This window comes from Microcaecilia unicolor, chromosome 9 (assembly GCF_901765095.1).
Source record: "Microcaecilia unicolor chromosome 9, aMicUni1.1, whole genome shotgun sequence".
Lineage (NCBI taxonomy): Eukaryota > Metazoa > Chordata > Amphibia > Gymnophiona > Siphonopidae > Microcaecilia > Microcaecilia unicolor.
In genome coordinates this window covers 105,614,090-105,631,200 of record NC_044039.1, presented here as the reverse complement: position 1 = coordinate 105,631,200, position 17,111 = coordinate 105,614,090, and the positions used below count along the sequence as shown (strand labels likewise).

The 17,111-nt window shown below is 42.4% G+C and overlaps 1 protein-coding gene across 1 annotated transcript in view; it reads left to right on the top strand.

Moving 5' to 3' along the window:
- HECTD1 (HECT domain E3 ubiquitin protein ligase 1) overlaps nucleotides 1-17,111 on the top strand; it is a 324,415-nt gene that overhangs the window by 125,617 nt on the left and 181,687 nt on the right. Inside the window, 4 exon segments of the mRNA XM_030215386.1 lie at nucleotides 3,028-3,104; nucleotides 12,148-12,282; nucleotides 14,945-15,091; nucleotides 15,647-15,741. Coding sequence (XP_030071246.1) covers nucleotides 3,028-3,104; nucleotides 12,148-12,282; nucleotides 14,945-15,091; nucleotides 15,647-15,741 — 454 coding nt within the window.

Here is a 17,111-nt window from a genome sequence, read left to right as displayed (position 1 = left end):
GTTTAGATAAGATGGTTGACACTATCCTCACTGTTTGCCTTCTTTTCTGGTCCATGGTTCACATGGATGAAAAGTAGACAGCTAAGACAGTGAGGGCAAATGGACTATAAGAAGGAAGGAGGAGACTACTGGAAAGCAGATATCAAACATGGGAAATAGGGAAGAAGAGGGGACCAAAATGAAGAGGACTGCAGAGAATGAGCATCAGGGGAGGGTGTACTGTATAGGCTGAGTATGCAGAAGATGTTTGAGCAGGCCACAGAATTTCAGGTCCAGTTGTGCTAATCAAGGACATTTTACATGTGCCAAACTTTTAGCTATGTAAAATCAGTAAGTGGTGAGAGAATCTGGAAATTCAGTCTGTGTATTTTGGTTCATAACATGACAAAATACCATGTAGGTACCAGCAGACAGATAAGAGGAAGGAAACATAGGAGTAATTTTGTGTCTGGCATAATACATAAAGCAGATTTCTAGCAGCATTCCTCCTACTGGCTGTCTTTACTTCTTTCTCCCCATTTCTACACTACAGGTTCTCCTCTGTCTTATATCTAATTGCTTGTATTTTCCTCTATCACACCCTATGTGGCTATCCCAAACATTTCCTTCACTGAGTAATGCAGGACCCACTCCTCTTGGCTGTATTTACACCCCCTTTCCCTTTTAGCCTGTCTTTATCTCTCCTGTTCTCCCTCTGTGTTCTTCCTCTTTCACTCTCTCCTCTACCTCTCCCCCAGCTCTTCTGTTTTGGCACTCTTTTTGTTTTCCCTTTCCCATCTTTGCTTTCTCCTTCCTCTGCCTATTTCTTTCCTTTGCATACTCTTTTTCTTCTCCTCCTCCTTTTGTACTGTAGCATTAGCACCATACCATGACAGTACTTGAGGAGTGGGAAAAGGTCATGGTAGTTCAGATAGGAATACTCTTGTTAAGCATGACTGCCTCCTCTTCCTCCTCAGTCTCTTATTGGTTATCAGCCCTCTCTGAGGTGCAGACTGCTCAGTTCACTTCTGTTAGCCAGTAGATCAAGGGAGGAGGTGGGAGTAAATGCATTTGAGCTATGCCCTTTTTGGCTTCCAGTGCCCAGTGTAGCCCTGGTACCCCATGTTGATTCACTCACCAATGGGGAATTTTACAACTGGCTGGGAGGATTTGTGTTTGGGAGAAGAGAGAAGGAAAATGATGAGAAACAAAAAAAATATGACTAAGTTGGGAGGTGAGACATGACAAAAGAACAGATACATGTAGAAGGTTACTTTTGAAAGGATAAAAATGTCAAAATTTTATGCAGCTGACAAAATAAAACTGAGTGTATTAAAGGGCCTGCTTAATAAAGTGTGTTAAGGTTTTGTGGTTACTGCATAGTATTACTGTACACCGCCTTGAGTGAATTCTTTCAAAAAGGTGGTAAATAAATCCTAATAAATAAATAATAAATACATTGTTCTTCCATTAATAGCTGGGGGCATTCCCCATATTTTTCCATTCAGTTAACACACAAGTTTTATTACATGTTTATTGACCTGGCAGATAATGCAATGGCATTTTAGCTGTACTTCAGGTGGCATTAACAGCTCCTGTTACCTGTCTTTAAGTTAATGTGGGGCTCAACAAATCCTGGGCACCAGGTTGCCATGGCGCCTAGAAATTGGAACACTAGTGCCTGGGATTTCATGCCTCCTGATTTCTTGGGTTTTTTGTAACACAACCTCAAATGGCATGTTTCTTGCTTCTACACTGTGTTTCAGCTCTCTATGTAAGCTTGTGCAGTGGAGGAAGTTCAAGAATCTCCCGGCTTTAAGTCTTGCATAACTTAATGATGAGACCAGCCCGAACTTCCTATACTGAGCAGCTCAAGATTACATGAGAGCTGAATTAAAACATAGTCCACGAGGTAGGGGAGAATAGGTAGCAGTGTCAGAGAGACTGAGTGAAGGCTGAAAAAGGTTGGGGGGGGGGGGTTCAGAGAGACAGGGTGAAGGCTAGGGGGCAAATATATGTGAGCAAAAGAGACTGGTGAGTACCCAAGCTGCCTCTGTTTCCTGTTTCACCTATCTAGAATGTGCTGTCACACAGCTGACATGCTTTGGGAAGGGAGACTGCTGGCTTTTGCCAGTAATTTGCAGCTAGGTTCTGCAAGAAACTGATTTTAATAAAGTTTCTATGCCCACAGACACAAAATAAGAAGAAAGTCTTAGTAAGTCAGTTTCTAAAAGCGCTATTGCTGATCTGGAAGGGGATTCCGCTCCCACTTCACTTGGGACAATGTTGGAAGGATGAGGAGAGAGAAGCAAGAGATGTCTCCACTGCTGACCCCTAAGTTTTTGGGCTGGCTCCTAGATTTAGTGAAAATTTGTTGAGGCCTGTGGTTAATATGTGGTAACCACCTCGATATTAACTATAAGGTGCATTGCACACTTTGTTCCCTTCCTCGTTATTGGTTTAATATGGGAACTGCTGTTTGCGTTCAAGGCACAGTGTTTGAAAACAGCTAACACAGCTTAGTAAATGTACCCTAAGAGTCTGGTTTTTTTAAAATGATGAATGAGGCATTCAGTGGTTACACTTGAACTGCTCTTACCAGCCAGAAGGCAAAAATTTACACCATGTTTGGAATAGAAAGTAATGGGAACATTGATGCTAAAGGAACAAGGCATGGATTGGATAAGTTTGCTTGATTTTAATTTTCTTCATAAGTAACTGCTATCTGGCATTAGTAAATTAAGCCCCAAACAGTGGAGAAGCATCATGTAGTGAGGCTCTGCAATCCTATGTGATGAGAACATTGTATAATAAAATCAGCCTGCATAACTTCACCTATTTTTATTACTCCTTTTAGATTAGCTTGCCAGTGTTGCTGTTGTAGCAGTACTTGCCTCTGCTGCTTTCTGGAGTTGTGAATACTATTGCTTCATATCTATGACTAACTTGCATGGAGGTTACTAGCTTCAATTTTGGCAGCACAGTTGATGATAATGCTGTACAAAATTTTTAATTTTTTGAAAATAATTTCTCCTGTATACTTTGTAGGATCAGAGTTTGTTACAGGTTGGACGGGCAAAAGAGGCCGGAAACTGAAATCCAAGTTAGAGAAAACGAAGCAGAAGGTGTGTGTTTGGGTTACTGTCAAAAATTTTATCTTTGGCTTGGGGGGCTCTCTGTCCCTCCTTAAATCCCTCCTGAGACACATTTAGTGCCAAGCTACAACTATGTAGAGCTAAAAAAGCATGGTTTTATCTGAACTGATGTGAGAATAAACACGTCTGTATAGTGAACTTTAGTTTGTCAGCAGAAAACCTCATGCTTTCAAGAGAAAGCAACATTATCTCTGATCTGTGCTTAAAACATTGCTTACATATCATCAATTCTAGTTACAGTGTTGATATCTTTTCTCCAAAAAAGTAAAGGCATGAGTCTGAGCTAGAAACAGGTTTCCTCAAAGCCTTCTTATCTTTTTTTTTTTTTTGTTTAAATCATTTTATATTATTAAAGTCACAAAAACAAACAGAGAACAATGATGTACATCAAAGCTATGAGAAGTTCCAGCAATAGCATTGAAAACTGTAGCATCAAACAAGCTAAACTGCCTTTCTTGTCTTTAATAATTGAACTAACATTGGGCTTGATTGCATGGGGAAAATATTAATCAGCACTTACTCATAGAAATAAGTGTTTTTTCAATTTTAGTATTTTTTATACTTTTGAATTGGTGATACCTAAGCAGGTTATACAAGAGGTGACCAGAAAAATCGGTAGTGGCACCATAAGGCACTGCCAGCATTTACCGAGCAGTATATTGTCATGGGAGGTGAAGGCTGAGCAGAGCACAAGTGAAGAAGAGGATGAGTACAGGAAGGATAAGTAATTTCTTGAAGCTCATGCAATTCAAATAGCAAACTTGAGGAACCCTAAAGAGGTCTCAGATTTTCAAACTGTACTCTGTCCTCTTGAATGTCCTACTATCACTAAGTTCAGAATTGCTTGTATGATCAGGCATTTTCAATCGAGGTGTATCCATCATACGTAGATGCATACATACAGATCTGGGCTTTCTGTTGTCTCAGGAACGTGACCTACAGAAGTTGATAGTCCGATACTTCCCCATATCTATCCACCTGGTTGTGGTATTTTTAATTCTCCAAGACCGGGTAGAAAAGGAGGCAGACTTGCTCTTATCTTTAAGAATTTTTTCCACGTGTCTTTAGTTCTGGGATGTTCTCTATACTGGAATACATGCTATGCAAATTCTGTGATGATTCAAGAGAAGCAAATCAAATTGCCGTACTCCTCATTTACTGTCCTCCAGGAGCTTGGTCCAAGGCAGAGCCACTTCTAGTAGATGACTTCATGATGACCTATCCTAATAGCTTGATTAGTTCATTGAAATGGAATTCAGTACCATGGTCTCACCATTTCCAACTGTATTTCACTATTGATATCTGTATGTCAAGCTTAACCTGACACAAGTCATCCAAACTCATTTCCACCAGAGATAAAATCAATGAGGCCACTTTCTGTTCGGAGCTAACAGATTTCCTCACTACTGTATCTCCTACACGTGGTTTGATCAAATCCCACTGGGACACCAAGGTGAAAGCCATACTAGACAAAATTGATCCACTTAACCACTAAAAAGGTCGTCATCCAGAAATTCACCATGGTTTACAGAGGAACTAGTCATCCTAAAAAAGGAATGTTGATGCCTTGAAAAGCAATGGAGAAAGAACAAAGATACTACTGATAAATCCAGATGGAAGTCAGTCTTCCGACGCTACAAAAAGAAGGTAGCTAACTCAGAATGCCAGTACTATAGCAGCCTAATAGGTCAAGATGATCTTGACAAAAATAAAACTTTTCTGCTTAGTTAAAACACTAGTTTCCGCTAATAAGGATAAACATTCATAGAAAACATGTCCCACTACCCAAGACCTCGTTGATCATTTCGCCAATAAGATCTTCCAAATTAGGTCCGAACTATTTAAGGCTACTCCAACAGAGGAAAATAGCCCCAACTCGTAGTTCATCCTTAATCGCTGGAGATTCTACAACCCAAGGACTCAAAACTGACCAAAACTGGGAATCTTTTCAACCACTAACAGCTGAGGATGTGAGATCAATACTGTTGAAATGCTCCCAAGCCAACTGCTGCATCAGACAAGATCCAACTCAGTCTGTAGCGAATTGTATGACTGATGTTAGCACCTGGGCCCTGCCCAATAAACTAAAACAATCCACAAAAAATCAAGGTCCCGTGGTTCCAAAATCAGGGAATTGAGGTCCCATCATCAATATTTTCGTCCAGTGGTCAAAGCTTTACAGTTGAATCTGAAACCAGAATATTAGGGGTATTGCTTGATTCTTCACTCACCACCTCTTCCCGTATTAATCAGCTATGGAAGAAAACACTGGTCAAAATGAGACAGCTACACCTAGTCAGACCATTCTTTGACCAAAAAGCCTTCACGCTACTAGTCCAAATGTTAGTCCTACCTCATTTGGATTACTGTAACATTCTATTTCTTGGTATTAAGTGTCAATATCAGAAAAAATTGCAAATCATACAGTATACAGCTGCAAGACTAATATACAGACTGAATAGATATACTAGTGTTTGAACTCAACTAAACAAACTGCACTGGCTTCTCATAGCAGAAAGACTCTGGTTCAAAGCTTCTTGTTTAGTTTTTCCAAATCTTACAGGGCTTCACCTCTGAACTGCTGACTTAGACCACTTCACTATATCTGGTCCACTCTAACAGACTGAAACAGCAACTAATGCTAGCATCACCATTTCAGCTCTCTATTCCCTGTACTTGGAGTCAAAATATGGAACTCTCTACCTATTCCCATCAGAACAGAAAACAGCTACTTCAACTTCAGGAAGAGGCTAAAAACCTTTCTCTTCCCAAAGACTGCTTCATAATAATCCATCATGACTTCTACTTCCTTGTATCATCCATTATCCTTTCCTTTAATGTTTTTAGTCTCACTTATTACACCAGTGGTTTCTAATGTTTCTCGTACTTCACACTAACACTGTCTGCTTTTGTCTCACCTAGAATGTATACCGCACTGAACCCTGGAAAGGGGATATTAGCGGTATACAAGAATTGAATACAAGTAAGAAGTAGGTTATTTGTTACTAATGTTTTATTCTCCGAGAACAAGCAAGCCCAATGTATTCATGCATGTGAGTGATGATATCTGACTAAGCCTGGTGTGGACACTGTCTCATGCGTATAGCTTTAAGAAAGTTCTGGCAGTGTCCCATAGCGCATATGCAGGTGTCTTCTTGCTCTGCACGTGAGCGCAGGTACCTTAGTCTCTTCTGCAGAGTGGGGAGGATGCTTTTTGCGATCTCCCTTCAGTATGTGTGTGTTTTTTTTTTTTTTTGCTTTACGAGCGCCATCCCATGTGGGTTTAGCACTTATTTTCAGTTGTTTTTCTCAGTATTTCCCTTGTTTTACTTCCCTAATTATTTTCTTAGTTTTTTCAGATCTTCAAGTTTTCTTTTATATTTTTGCTGTTCTTTAGGTCCGCTTAGGACTGAGCATCGGCCTCAATTTCGGTCTCACACCCTTTTTTCTGACCTTCAAAATTGAGGAATTTAATTTGGCCACTATTCTTTCTCAGTGTTTATGAAGACCCCAACTGGTTTCAAAAGGTGCGTCCATGTAATTGGGTGACACCTGCCGTGGACGTACATAATTGATGCCTCGGGTTCCTTGGACCTGACCAGCAGCCTGATTCTCGTTCTCTCTGTTTATAAATGCAGCTGAGGACACAGGGTGTGCCAGGTCCAACAGGAGAAACACTGGCTCCTCAAAGACTGGTCCATTGACATTGACACCACAAGCATTGACCTCAATGGCTTATCAGACTGCCTCTACCACTGGCAATGCACTGGCTTTGAGCAGGTCTACACAGGTGCAGATAGCAGACTCTGGTATGGTCAGCATTGGACCCAACACTGAGGACGCGTACGGGTTCAACGTTGTCATCTTCGGCGCCGAGGGATCCCAGTGCTGTGCATTGAGGGAAGCCTAAGAAGCATGACGCCAGGAGTTGCTGGTCCCCGAAGGAGGATCGCTCCCCCTAGTCAGTGGAGGTGCCGGTGCGCTAGTCTGTGGGCAGTCAGGCTTCTGCTTCCAGTACAACACAGACTCCATTCCAGGCTGTTTCTGATTTGACTCCCATCCTTTGCCAGTGCCTCCTCTTGAATGGTATCGGGCCATGCTCAGGGAGTTGCTGGTGTAGATGTTTTAGTTGCACTCCGCTCGGGTATTGAGGGTGCTTGCACCAGCTGCAGCTCGGCCTCTGCTCCTTCGTGAGGCCCAGGTGTTGCCTGTGGAGTGATGCCAGCACCTCAATGGGTGTCGACATTGAACTATGCAGTATGGCGTTCAACATCGAGAGAGGAAGTTTCCACAGAGTCGGAGGGTAGGGCTGTACCTCGGCGCCCTCGGGGTGTGGGCAAAGTACCACTGAACTGAGACAGGCCCAGACTCACTCGGACCATCTTAAGTACATAGAGGAGTCTGATCTGGATTGTTCATAGGAGTCAGGTGAGGATCCATATTACTTCTTGGTGGAGTCGTCTTATGGTATCCCTTCTGACTCCTTCCCACCACATGAGAGGCGTAGATCTCCACCTGAGTCTCTTGTTCACTGGTTTTGTGAAAGAGATGGCTTCGGCCATCCTATTTAAGTTGGAAACAGAGGAGAGGAGCCCAGTGCTAAGGTGTTATCAGCGTTTGGACTAAGTGTCTTGTACAAGGGAAGGCATCACAGTTCTGTTACACCCGGTCCTGAAATATGCACTGATGAAAACTGGGAATCTCCCCTCTCAGTGCAAGTTGTACTGAAGAAGGTGGATAATGCAGTATTGTATCCAAAAGGCTCCCAGATTCGAGAGGGCGCAACTGCCTCACTGCACTTTGGCAGTTGAATCTGCTCTGAAGCGGGCCAGATGCTCCAGGACTCATGCCTCTGTGCCCCCAGGTAGGAAGGCTCTGACGCTGGGCTCATTTAGGAGAAAACTGTATCAGGCCTCAATGTTTATTGCCCATATCCACACCTATTAGCTCTACACGAGCATATATTTGAAGTCCTGGCTTGCAGTGTTCTCGGTCTCGTGGACACTGTCTCTCAGGAGCAGACCATAGAGCTTCATCGGTTGGCCAAAAAGCAGCTGGACTGCAGGACGTATCTGGTCAGGGGCTCCTATGATACTTTTGACATTGCATCCAGACTCTCTGCTGTGGGTGTGGGAATGTGTAGACTCTCATGGGCTATGTGTTTCTGACCTGGAACCAGCAGTTCGAGAGAGGTTAGCAGATGTTCCCAGCTGTAAAGAAATTATTTTGGGAGGGGGGGAGGTTGATGACTTCATTAAGAAGCATATTGATGCCTTGCAGTCCCTCTGTCAGCAGCCTCTCTCTCATCAGCCTCCAGTTGCATTATCCTGTGCTAGGAGTTCCTGAGCAGGTTGAGGCGCAGACCCTACTACTTTCAAAGGTGTATCCGCCAGCTTCCCACTTATCCCAGCATTCCCACCCTCAGTGGACTCATCTGTCAGCCTAGGACCCAAAAGTCCCAGTTTGTTCCCCAGTCAAAGCAGGGGACAAGCTTTTGACCTGCAGGAGCCACAGTCCAAGTAACTATCCCAGACAACCTTCTAGTGAGAGCGAGGCTGCATTTTTTCCATCAAAATTGGCCCATTGTAACCTCCGACTGGTGGTTCTTCAAATAGTCCATCTGTTACACTCTGCGTTGGCGACAGAGACCAACAAATTGTCCACCGAGAACATTGTTTATTAGCTGTCATCACAAGCAGGTACTTGGAGAGGAAATCTCTGCCTTTCTATAGGCCAGTGTGGTCGAACCCATGCCACCAAGAGAAGAAAGGAAGGGATTCTATTCCAGGTACTTTCTTGTACCCCAAAAAGCGGGAACATATCGTCCCATCCTAGACATAAGAGCTCTGAACAAATTCCTGGTCAAAGATAAGTTCAGGATGATTTCCCTGGGCACCCTTTTCCTCATGATTCAAGAACAGAATGGTTATTCTGTCTGGACTTAAAGGATGCCTGTACCCACATTTTGATGCTTCCCAGTCACAAGAAGTATCTTGGATTTTGAGTAGGGAAACACCATTATCAGTACTGTGTTCTGCCTTTTGGCCGCGTGTTGGCTGCCAGAGTCTTTACCAAGTGTCTTGCAGTAGTTGTAGCACCGTTACGCAGACACGGAGTCTGTGTTTCTCTACCTGGACAATTGGTTGGTCAAAAGCACATCGCAAGAAGTGGCACAAGCATCTGTGTAAGAACTATTCGGATGCTGGAGCTATTAGGGTTTGTTGTATACTACCCCAACTCCCACCTGCAGCCTGTTCAGAAATTGGAATTCATACGAGCCCTGCTTGATACAGTGCAAGCTCAGACTTTCCTCCTGCAAACAAGAGTGGATACATTGGTGATGCTCGCCTTTCAAGTCCGCAGCAGCAAGCATGTCCCAGCTTGGCAGATGTTGAGATTACTAGGCCACAGTGCCTCCACAGTGCTGTCATTTCCATGGCTCGCCTCCATTTGAAAGGGGCCCAATGGACTCTGGCTTCCCAGTGGTCTCCAGCTACGAGGAACCTAGCAGGCATCGTCCAAGTCCCTCCAGATCTAGATCACGCCCTACTCTGGACAATTCGGCTGAATTTGACCACAGGACTCCCATTCCAAATTTTACCTCCTCAAAAGGTGTTGACAACAGATGCTTCCAACTTTAGATGGGGAGCTCATGTAGATGGAATTCACACCCAAGGTACATGGTCTGCTTAGGAGACAGATCTTCACATCGATCTCCTGGAGCTAAGGGCCATTTGGAATGCTTTAAAGGCTTTCAGAGATTGGCTGCTGAACCAAATTGTTCTCTTTCAAACTGACAACCAGGTTGTGATGTATTATAAGAACAATGGGTGGGGGGGGGGGGGGGGATTCTACCCCTTGTGTCAGGAAGCGGTGGGGATGTGGCAGTGAGCCATCCTTCCTGGGATGGTTCTGCGGGCCACATATCTGGCTGGTAAGGAGAACAGCCTGGTGGATAGACTGAGCAGGGTAATGCAACATCACGAGTGGTCTCTCAACGTGGGCATAGCCCACAAGATCTTCCGAGAATCGGGCACCCCCTTGGTGGATCTTTTTTGCTACTCATCACAACAAGGTCCCTCAGTTTTGCTCCAGGCTCAGGTTGCATGGCAGACTAGTGTCAGATGCCTTCCCCCTCCATTGGGGGAAGGATCTTCTGTATGTGTATCCTCCCATACCTCTCATAGAGAAGAACTTGCTGAAACTCAAGATTGAGGAACGATGATCCTAAGTGCACCATTCTGGCCGAGACCGATCTGGTTCTCGCTTCTTCTGGAGTTGTCCTCCGAAGAACTGTGAAGGTTGGAGTGTTTTTCCAACCCTCATCATGCAGAATGAGAAGTCCTTTTGCACCCAACCTCCAGTCCCTGGCCCTTACAGCATGGATATTGAGAGCATAGAATTTCACTCCTCAAATCTGCCTGACGGTGTCTCATGAATATTGCTTGCTTCCAGGAAAGATTCTACTAAGAGAAGTTATTTCAAATGGAGGAGGTTGACTGTCTAGTGTAGGGCAAAGTCCTAGATCCTCTTACTTACCTTACAGAAAACTGCTTGAATACCTCCTGCACCTTTCTGGGTCTGGTTTGAAAACCAAATTTGTAAAGGTACACCTCTGTGCAATGAATGCTTACTATTTACATGTGGGGGTAAGCCCATCTCTCTGCAGCCTCTAGTTGTTCGATTTGTGAACGGTTTGTTGTTGACAAAGCCCCTGGTCAAATCTCCTACTGTGTTATGGGGTATCAGGATCGTTCTCACTCGGCTAATGAGAACTCCTTTTGAGCCACTGGATTCCTGTCATCTGAAGTATCTGACTTGAAAGGTTGTATTTTTGGTGGCAGTCACTTCAGCTCAGAGTTGGTGAGCTTCAGGCTTTTGTAGCTGATGCACCTTGCACTAAGTTTCATCACAACAGAGTAGTTTTTTGCATGCACCCTAACGTCCTTCCTAAAGTGGTATCGGATTTCCATCTTAAGCAGTCAATTGTTCTGCCAACATTTTTCCCGAAACCTCATGCCTAACCTGGCGAAAACACACTGCATACCTTGAACTGCAAGGGAAACCTTAGCTTTCTGTATGAAGTGGACTAAAGCCCATAGACAGTCCTCCCAGCTTTTGTTTCTTTTGACCCAAACAGGATGGGAATAGCCATTGGTGTAAACACTCTTTCCAGTTGGCTAACAGATTGTATCTCCTTCACTTATGCCCTTGCTGGGCTGACTTTTGAAGGTCATGTCATTGCTCATAATGTCAGAGGAGATTTGCGAAGCTGCAATGTTGGCTTTAGTTTGCACATTCACTTCTCACTACTATCTTGAGCAAGATACCCAATATGACTGCCGGTTCGGTCAGACAGCCCTGCAGAATTTGGTGTCTAGAATCCAGTTGTACCTTCCTAGGCCTGGTTTTGTTCTGTTCCAGGCTGCACCTTCACAAATCAATCAATAGAAAGCGTTGTTTATGCTTAAAGGACCCCTTTGTCTCTCTAGCCTCCCAGGATCCCAATATATATGATTGATTCCTCCAATGCCAGTAAGCCGGAGGTTCAGGCGAAGTCCAGTGTTGTTTCCTCACCTACATTGATGTACTTAATTCATCTGGAAGAGGTACCAACAATAGTACCCATGTTATGAAAACACAATAAAATAATGTTTTTTGCACCCTAAAATAATTCTTAATTAGCTGGAAAATAGATTCCTAAAATCACAATTTATAAACACACAAAAAAAATAGAAAACCCTATTTATAAACAATGTGACCATAACCTATGTTCTTAATGCCAAATATGTGTTCATGATTGAGAGATCATTGAATTTAATAACAAAAAGAGGTCATGAATGGTACAGTTTCAAAGTAGGTGTTAACAGCCTAAAGATGTTCAAATTGTTTTCAAAATTAAATACTTTATTATATATTTTATAGTTAAGCATTCAAATTACTTGAACAGTTGTGGAAATGAGCTGGGTTTCTGATGGTTAGAATATTGGTTTTTTTTTCCCTTTTGTAATAGGTGCGAACTATGGCGCGAGATCTTTATGATGATCACTTTAAAGCTGTGGAAAGCATGCCACGGGGTGTAGTTGTAACACTGAGGAACATTGCAACCCAGTTGGAATCAAGTTGGGAGCTTCATACCAACAGACAGGCAAGTATGGACCATACAGATGATCTGTCTCCTTCACTTGGAAGCAGTGAACAAATAGTTTTGAGATGAAATGTTGCTTTGATATACGTGTTGCTTTCTCTGCTTGAATAAAGTCATGTGATTTCCGTGTTAGTCCAAAGCAGGGCCGGCGTTAGAAATTGGGACCAATATGATGAAAAAATGTCCAAGACATCAATGTTAGAAAAAAAGTGGTTTGTTTTTGATTGAATTAATTGGAATATGTTAACTTTAGAGATGTATATTATTGTGTTCAGTGGCATAGCCAGACAGTTGGGAGGGGGGCAGGGCTGAAACCAAAAGTGGGTGGGCACCAAATTTCCCCCCTGTCCCCCGCTCCCCACCTGAATGCAAAATATAAATACTTGAGCTGGCAGGGATCTGAAGTTCCCTCTAAGTGAAGACTTCCTCTTCTTTTGCCACACTGACAGAACTCTCCAAGCTCTGCAGCTAGCATCAGTGTCTCCAAGCTGCAACCACCACTGCTAACCCACCCCTGTGAATGCTTGGCTTTTCTGCATGTGTGAATACTGAGCATGCATGTGTGTGTGTGGGGGGGGGGGGGGGGGGGGGGGGTCTAGAAGTGGCGGTAGCATCTTGAGGACACAGCCAAAAGTTGCAGATCTTGCAAGAGCTGTGGCTGCCGGACCAGAGTTCAGCTGTCACAACTTGGGAATCCCTGCCAGCCACGGCAAGGGTGATGGCTAATTTTGGAGGGTTTGAGCCCAAAGTAGGGGGACCCAGGCCAAGGCCCCTGTGGCTTTTGCCATTGATTGTGTTCAGTACAAAAGGAAGTGTATTTCTGTTTTTATTTCTTCAATATTGCAGTACTTGCTAAGTTTAATTTCTTGGGGTTCCTGGTTCAATTTTGCTTCCATATTTCTAATTCTTTGTTCTGTATTTGCTGAAAGTATGTTTGTATTCCAAGTGTGAAGAAGTCATTTAAAGATTTTGTTTGTTGTAGTGATGGTGGGTAGAGAGATTGGGGGAGAGGGCCCACCCCCCCTTAATTTCTGCCTTGGACCTTAGCATGTCTAAATCCGGCCCTGGTCCAAAGGGATATGCAGAAATAAAGGACCAACAAGCATGTTGTAAATGAGACCTCTTATGAGACTAACTTGATTAACTTGTGATTAGCTGTGCTTCCTTCATCAGGTATTTTGTTGTTGACCTTTGTTTTGTGGTGCATGCAGTTGGTCAGTGAGAGCTAGTGAAAATCTGTTTAAAAGTTTTGTTTTTGAAATTTTATATCTATACTAGTTCTCTCTAGATATACATATATACAGGTTACCTTATAGGTCTGAGTCTTGTTTCATAGTATATATAGAATATGGACTTGAGAACTTGCTTTTAAGAATAGTATTGTAAACCACAAGCCACAGTGGGGTAAAACCATAACTGATTCAATGAGTGTTGATAAAACATGGACTTGTGGAGTCCATTCCCTGACCCCATTAAACCCATGCACCTTGAAGGAGGGTAGGGTCTAAAGGAAAATCAGTCTTGTGTTGGAGCGAGGGTCAGAGAATGCTTATCTCTATGTAGTTCAGTTTTTGTAGGGAAATCCTTTTGGTCTGATGTCTTTGGCGTGTTGTCATTGCTTAGCAGTGTCTCTGTGTCTATTCCAGTAACTAGACAGGGCTGCCATGTAGGGTTATAAAGATGGTTTAATGCTGTAAAACACAACTTCATATAGCTACTTACTTTTTTGACAACTCAGAATTGTTGCTGTGGTTCTGCTAAGTAAATATTTTCTAGTGTTTTTATTCAGTACTAGAGAGGGTAAACACTATTGGTAATACTAATTATACACGATTAAGTGAACTGTTGACCATAGCTAAAAGAAGCTATGGTTAAGAAGAAGTTTATTTGCAGTATTTTATATAGGGCTACAGCGAATATTCAGTTTGATTTGGCCCCGAATACATTATTCGTATTCGGCTGAATAGCGATATAAATTCAGATATGAATAATCCAGGCTTCTGTTGTGCTAAATCCTATTGAAATAAACAATCTCTGATTTCACATTGCTTCTTTTTATTATTTGTTATTTTAAAGCTCAATGCCCCTTATCCCTATTTGGATGAATAGTAAAATATGCTATTCGATACAGCTCTAATGTTATATACTGCTAACTTACAATACTTCGAAGCAGTGTACAAAAAACATTTGCAGCAAAAAATTAACAACCAAAATCAGAAACACAATCACCCCAATATATTCTATGGGTAGCTGCTCACAGTACAACTTTGTCTTTCTTATGAAAAGGCCATTTGATGGCATCAAGAACAGTATTGTTTATGCTTAATTTTTTATTTTTTTGGGTGGGGGAAGAGGGTGACAGATCATTCCCACATTACTGAAACTGAAGGGATTGGTGGGGTGGAGGGTTCACCGCTCTTAAAATCAGGACCTAGTAAAACCCTTTTTCTGACAACTAAAAAGAAATTTCTAAAATCTGAAGATGCTACCAGAGTCTGATTGTAGAATTTGTCTGCGACCATCAGAGAGTTTTCTATATTCTTCTAAAAGATGCTGTGTCACAAGGAATGAAAAATGTGTGTTGAATTCAAGATACTGCTAGAAACAAGTACTGACTTCTACCCCATTCCCCCCCACTGGCCCTCAAATTCCTCTTTTGTAGTGTATTGAAGGAGAGAACACGTGGAGAGATCTAATGAAGACTGCTTTGGAAAACCTAATAGTACTATTGAAGGATGAAAATACCATTTCCCCATATGAAATGTGCAGTAGTGGACTTGTTCAAGCACTTCTCACAGTTTTAAATAATGTAAGTGTATAAAATATTAAGTAGTCGGTAAACATACACTCTCCAAGGGTAAACATTTTATTTGCATTTTCATTTCTGGGATAAATGCTGAATGGCAAACATGTCTGAGGATCTCTCAAGCTGGCCATGTATAGTAATATAGTTAAATGCCTGTAAAGACAACTAGAGTTCAGTGAAGCTGCAACAGGATGTTGCTCTAACTAATCAGATCCTGAATTCTGTAATTATAGTAGCATTTGCTCTAAACCAGCAAATATGGTTGTGGGCTATGCAGATATTTCAGGAGCGGAGACAGTAGAGGGATAGGACAATGGAAGAGGATTCTGTAGTGTTACAATTTACATATTAAAGCATCATTTGATTTTTAAACTTGTTGAGGTCCTTGTGGTTGGCCAGGAGCTACCCAAGATAATTACTAGGGGTCTGTTTGCCCAAATTGCTTAATGGTCTGTGTCAGTCTTACAGCTTCATGCATGCGGTGGGGGACATATAAAATAAAGAAGAAATGGATTGTTTCATTGGTTTTCACTATTAATTTTTATTTTCTTCCATCAGAGCACAGATTTGGATATAAAACAAGACTGTGGTCAGCTAGTGGAGAGACTGAACGTGTTTAAGGCAGCATTCAGTGAGAATGAGGATGATGAGAGGTAAAAGTTTAAATACAATACTCTGGAACTAGCAGGTATAGGAGAAATTTAGATTTAAACTGAGAAGGCTTTGATTAAAACTGTGTTCAAAAGCATGTAACTGAAAAAGGAGAGAAATTGATGTGAAAGGTATTGGGGGGGGGGGGGGCAGCAGTCTCGTGTTATAGGAAAAGAAAGATAGAGAGCACAAAAAGCAAGTTAAGTAGCTTACAAGTATATATTGAGTAGGTGGCAGAGGTGGGTTTTGATCTTGAATAACCAGTCATCACTGCTAAGTCACCCTCTGTTGAATGCAGAGGGATTAGTGCACTTTTAATCTAAACTGTAGTTCTTACTTTTACCTTTGTGTGTTTATATTACTTTTAAGAAACTGGGACATGTTTCATATTTTAAAAACAGCTCCTGGAAAGAAAAAATCCTTCAATCTCACCAGTTGTGACTTGACAAGTAACATCCAATGGTGCTTTAGTCAGTGCTTTTTTTGTAGGAAAAAAGGTACCGGTACTCATTGTGGGTGGGGTCACCATCTATGGCTGTGCCCCTATGGTAGCCACACCCCTTGTATCAGCCATGGCACATATAAGCAGTATCATTAAAAATACTGTACCAGTACAGGAGCAAAAAATAACTTGTGATTTATTTTCATTATAAATAATTTCTATAAGCTGTTACAGCTCTAGTATACCCAGTGCAAAATAAGACAGCAGATGTAAATTCTCAAATTGGACATCTTCGAAACACTAAAATGAAAATAAAATGATTTTTTCTACATTTGATGTCTGGTGACTGTTTTTCTGAATATGTTGGTCCCAGTCTCAGATTCTGAGGCTCTTTATCTGATTCCTTAACTCCATTTCCAGGGCTTCCTTTCCATTTATTTCTTAACTTTCCTCCTTCATTTCTTGCCCTACATCCATAGGTAAAAGCTGGGTCCTCTGTGGACTTGACTGGAGGGAGGCATAGAGTGGATCTAGCTTTTGCCTATCATCCATGTGCAGATTTTCTCCTCTTTTCCCTTTCCCTCACCTTGTCAGTATGCATCTCCTTCCTCTCTCCATCACGTCCAGCATTTTTCCTCTCCCCCTCCATCCATGTCCAGCATTTCTCCTCTCTCCTCCCCTCCATCTATGTTCATCTCACTTCTTCTGTCTTTCCTTCCCTCCATCCATGTCCAAAATTTCTCCTCTCTCCCCTAAATCCATGTGCATCTCCTCCTCTGTCTTCCCTCCCCTCCATCCATGTCCAGCATTTCTCCTCTCCCCCTCCACTCCATGCATGTGCATCTACATCCTCTGTCTTCCCTCCCATCCATCCATGTCCAGTATTTCTCTCTCTCTCCCTTCCCTCCAACATTTCTCCACTCTTTCCTG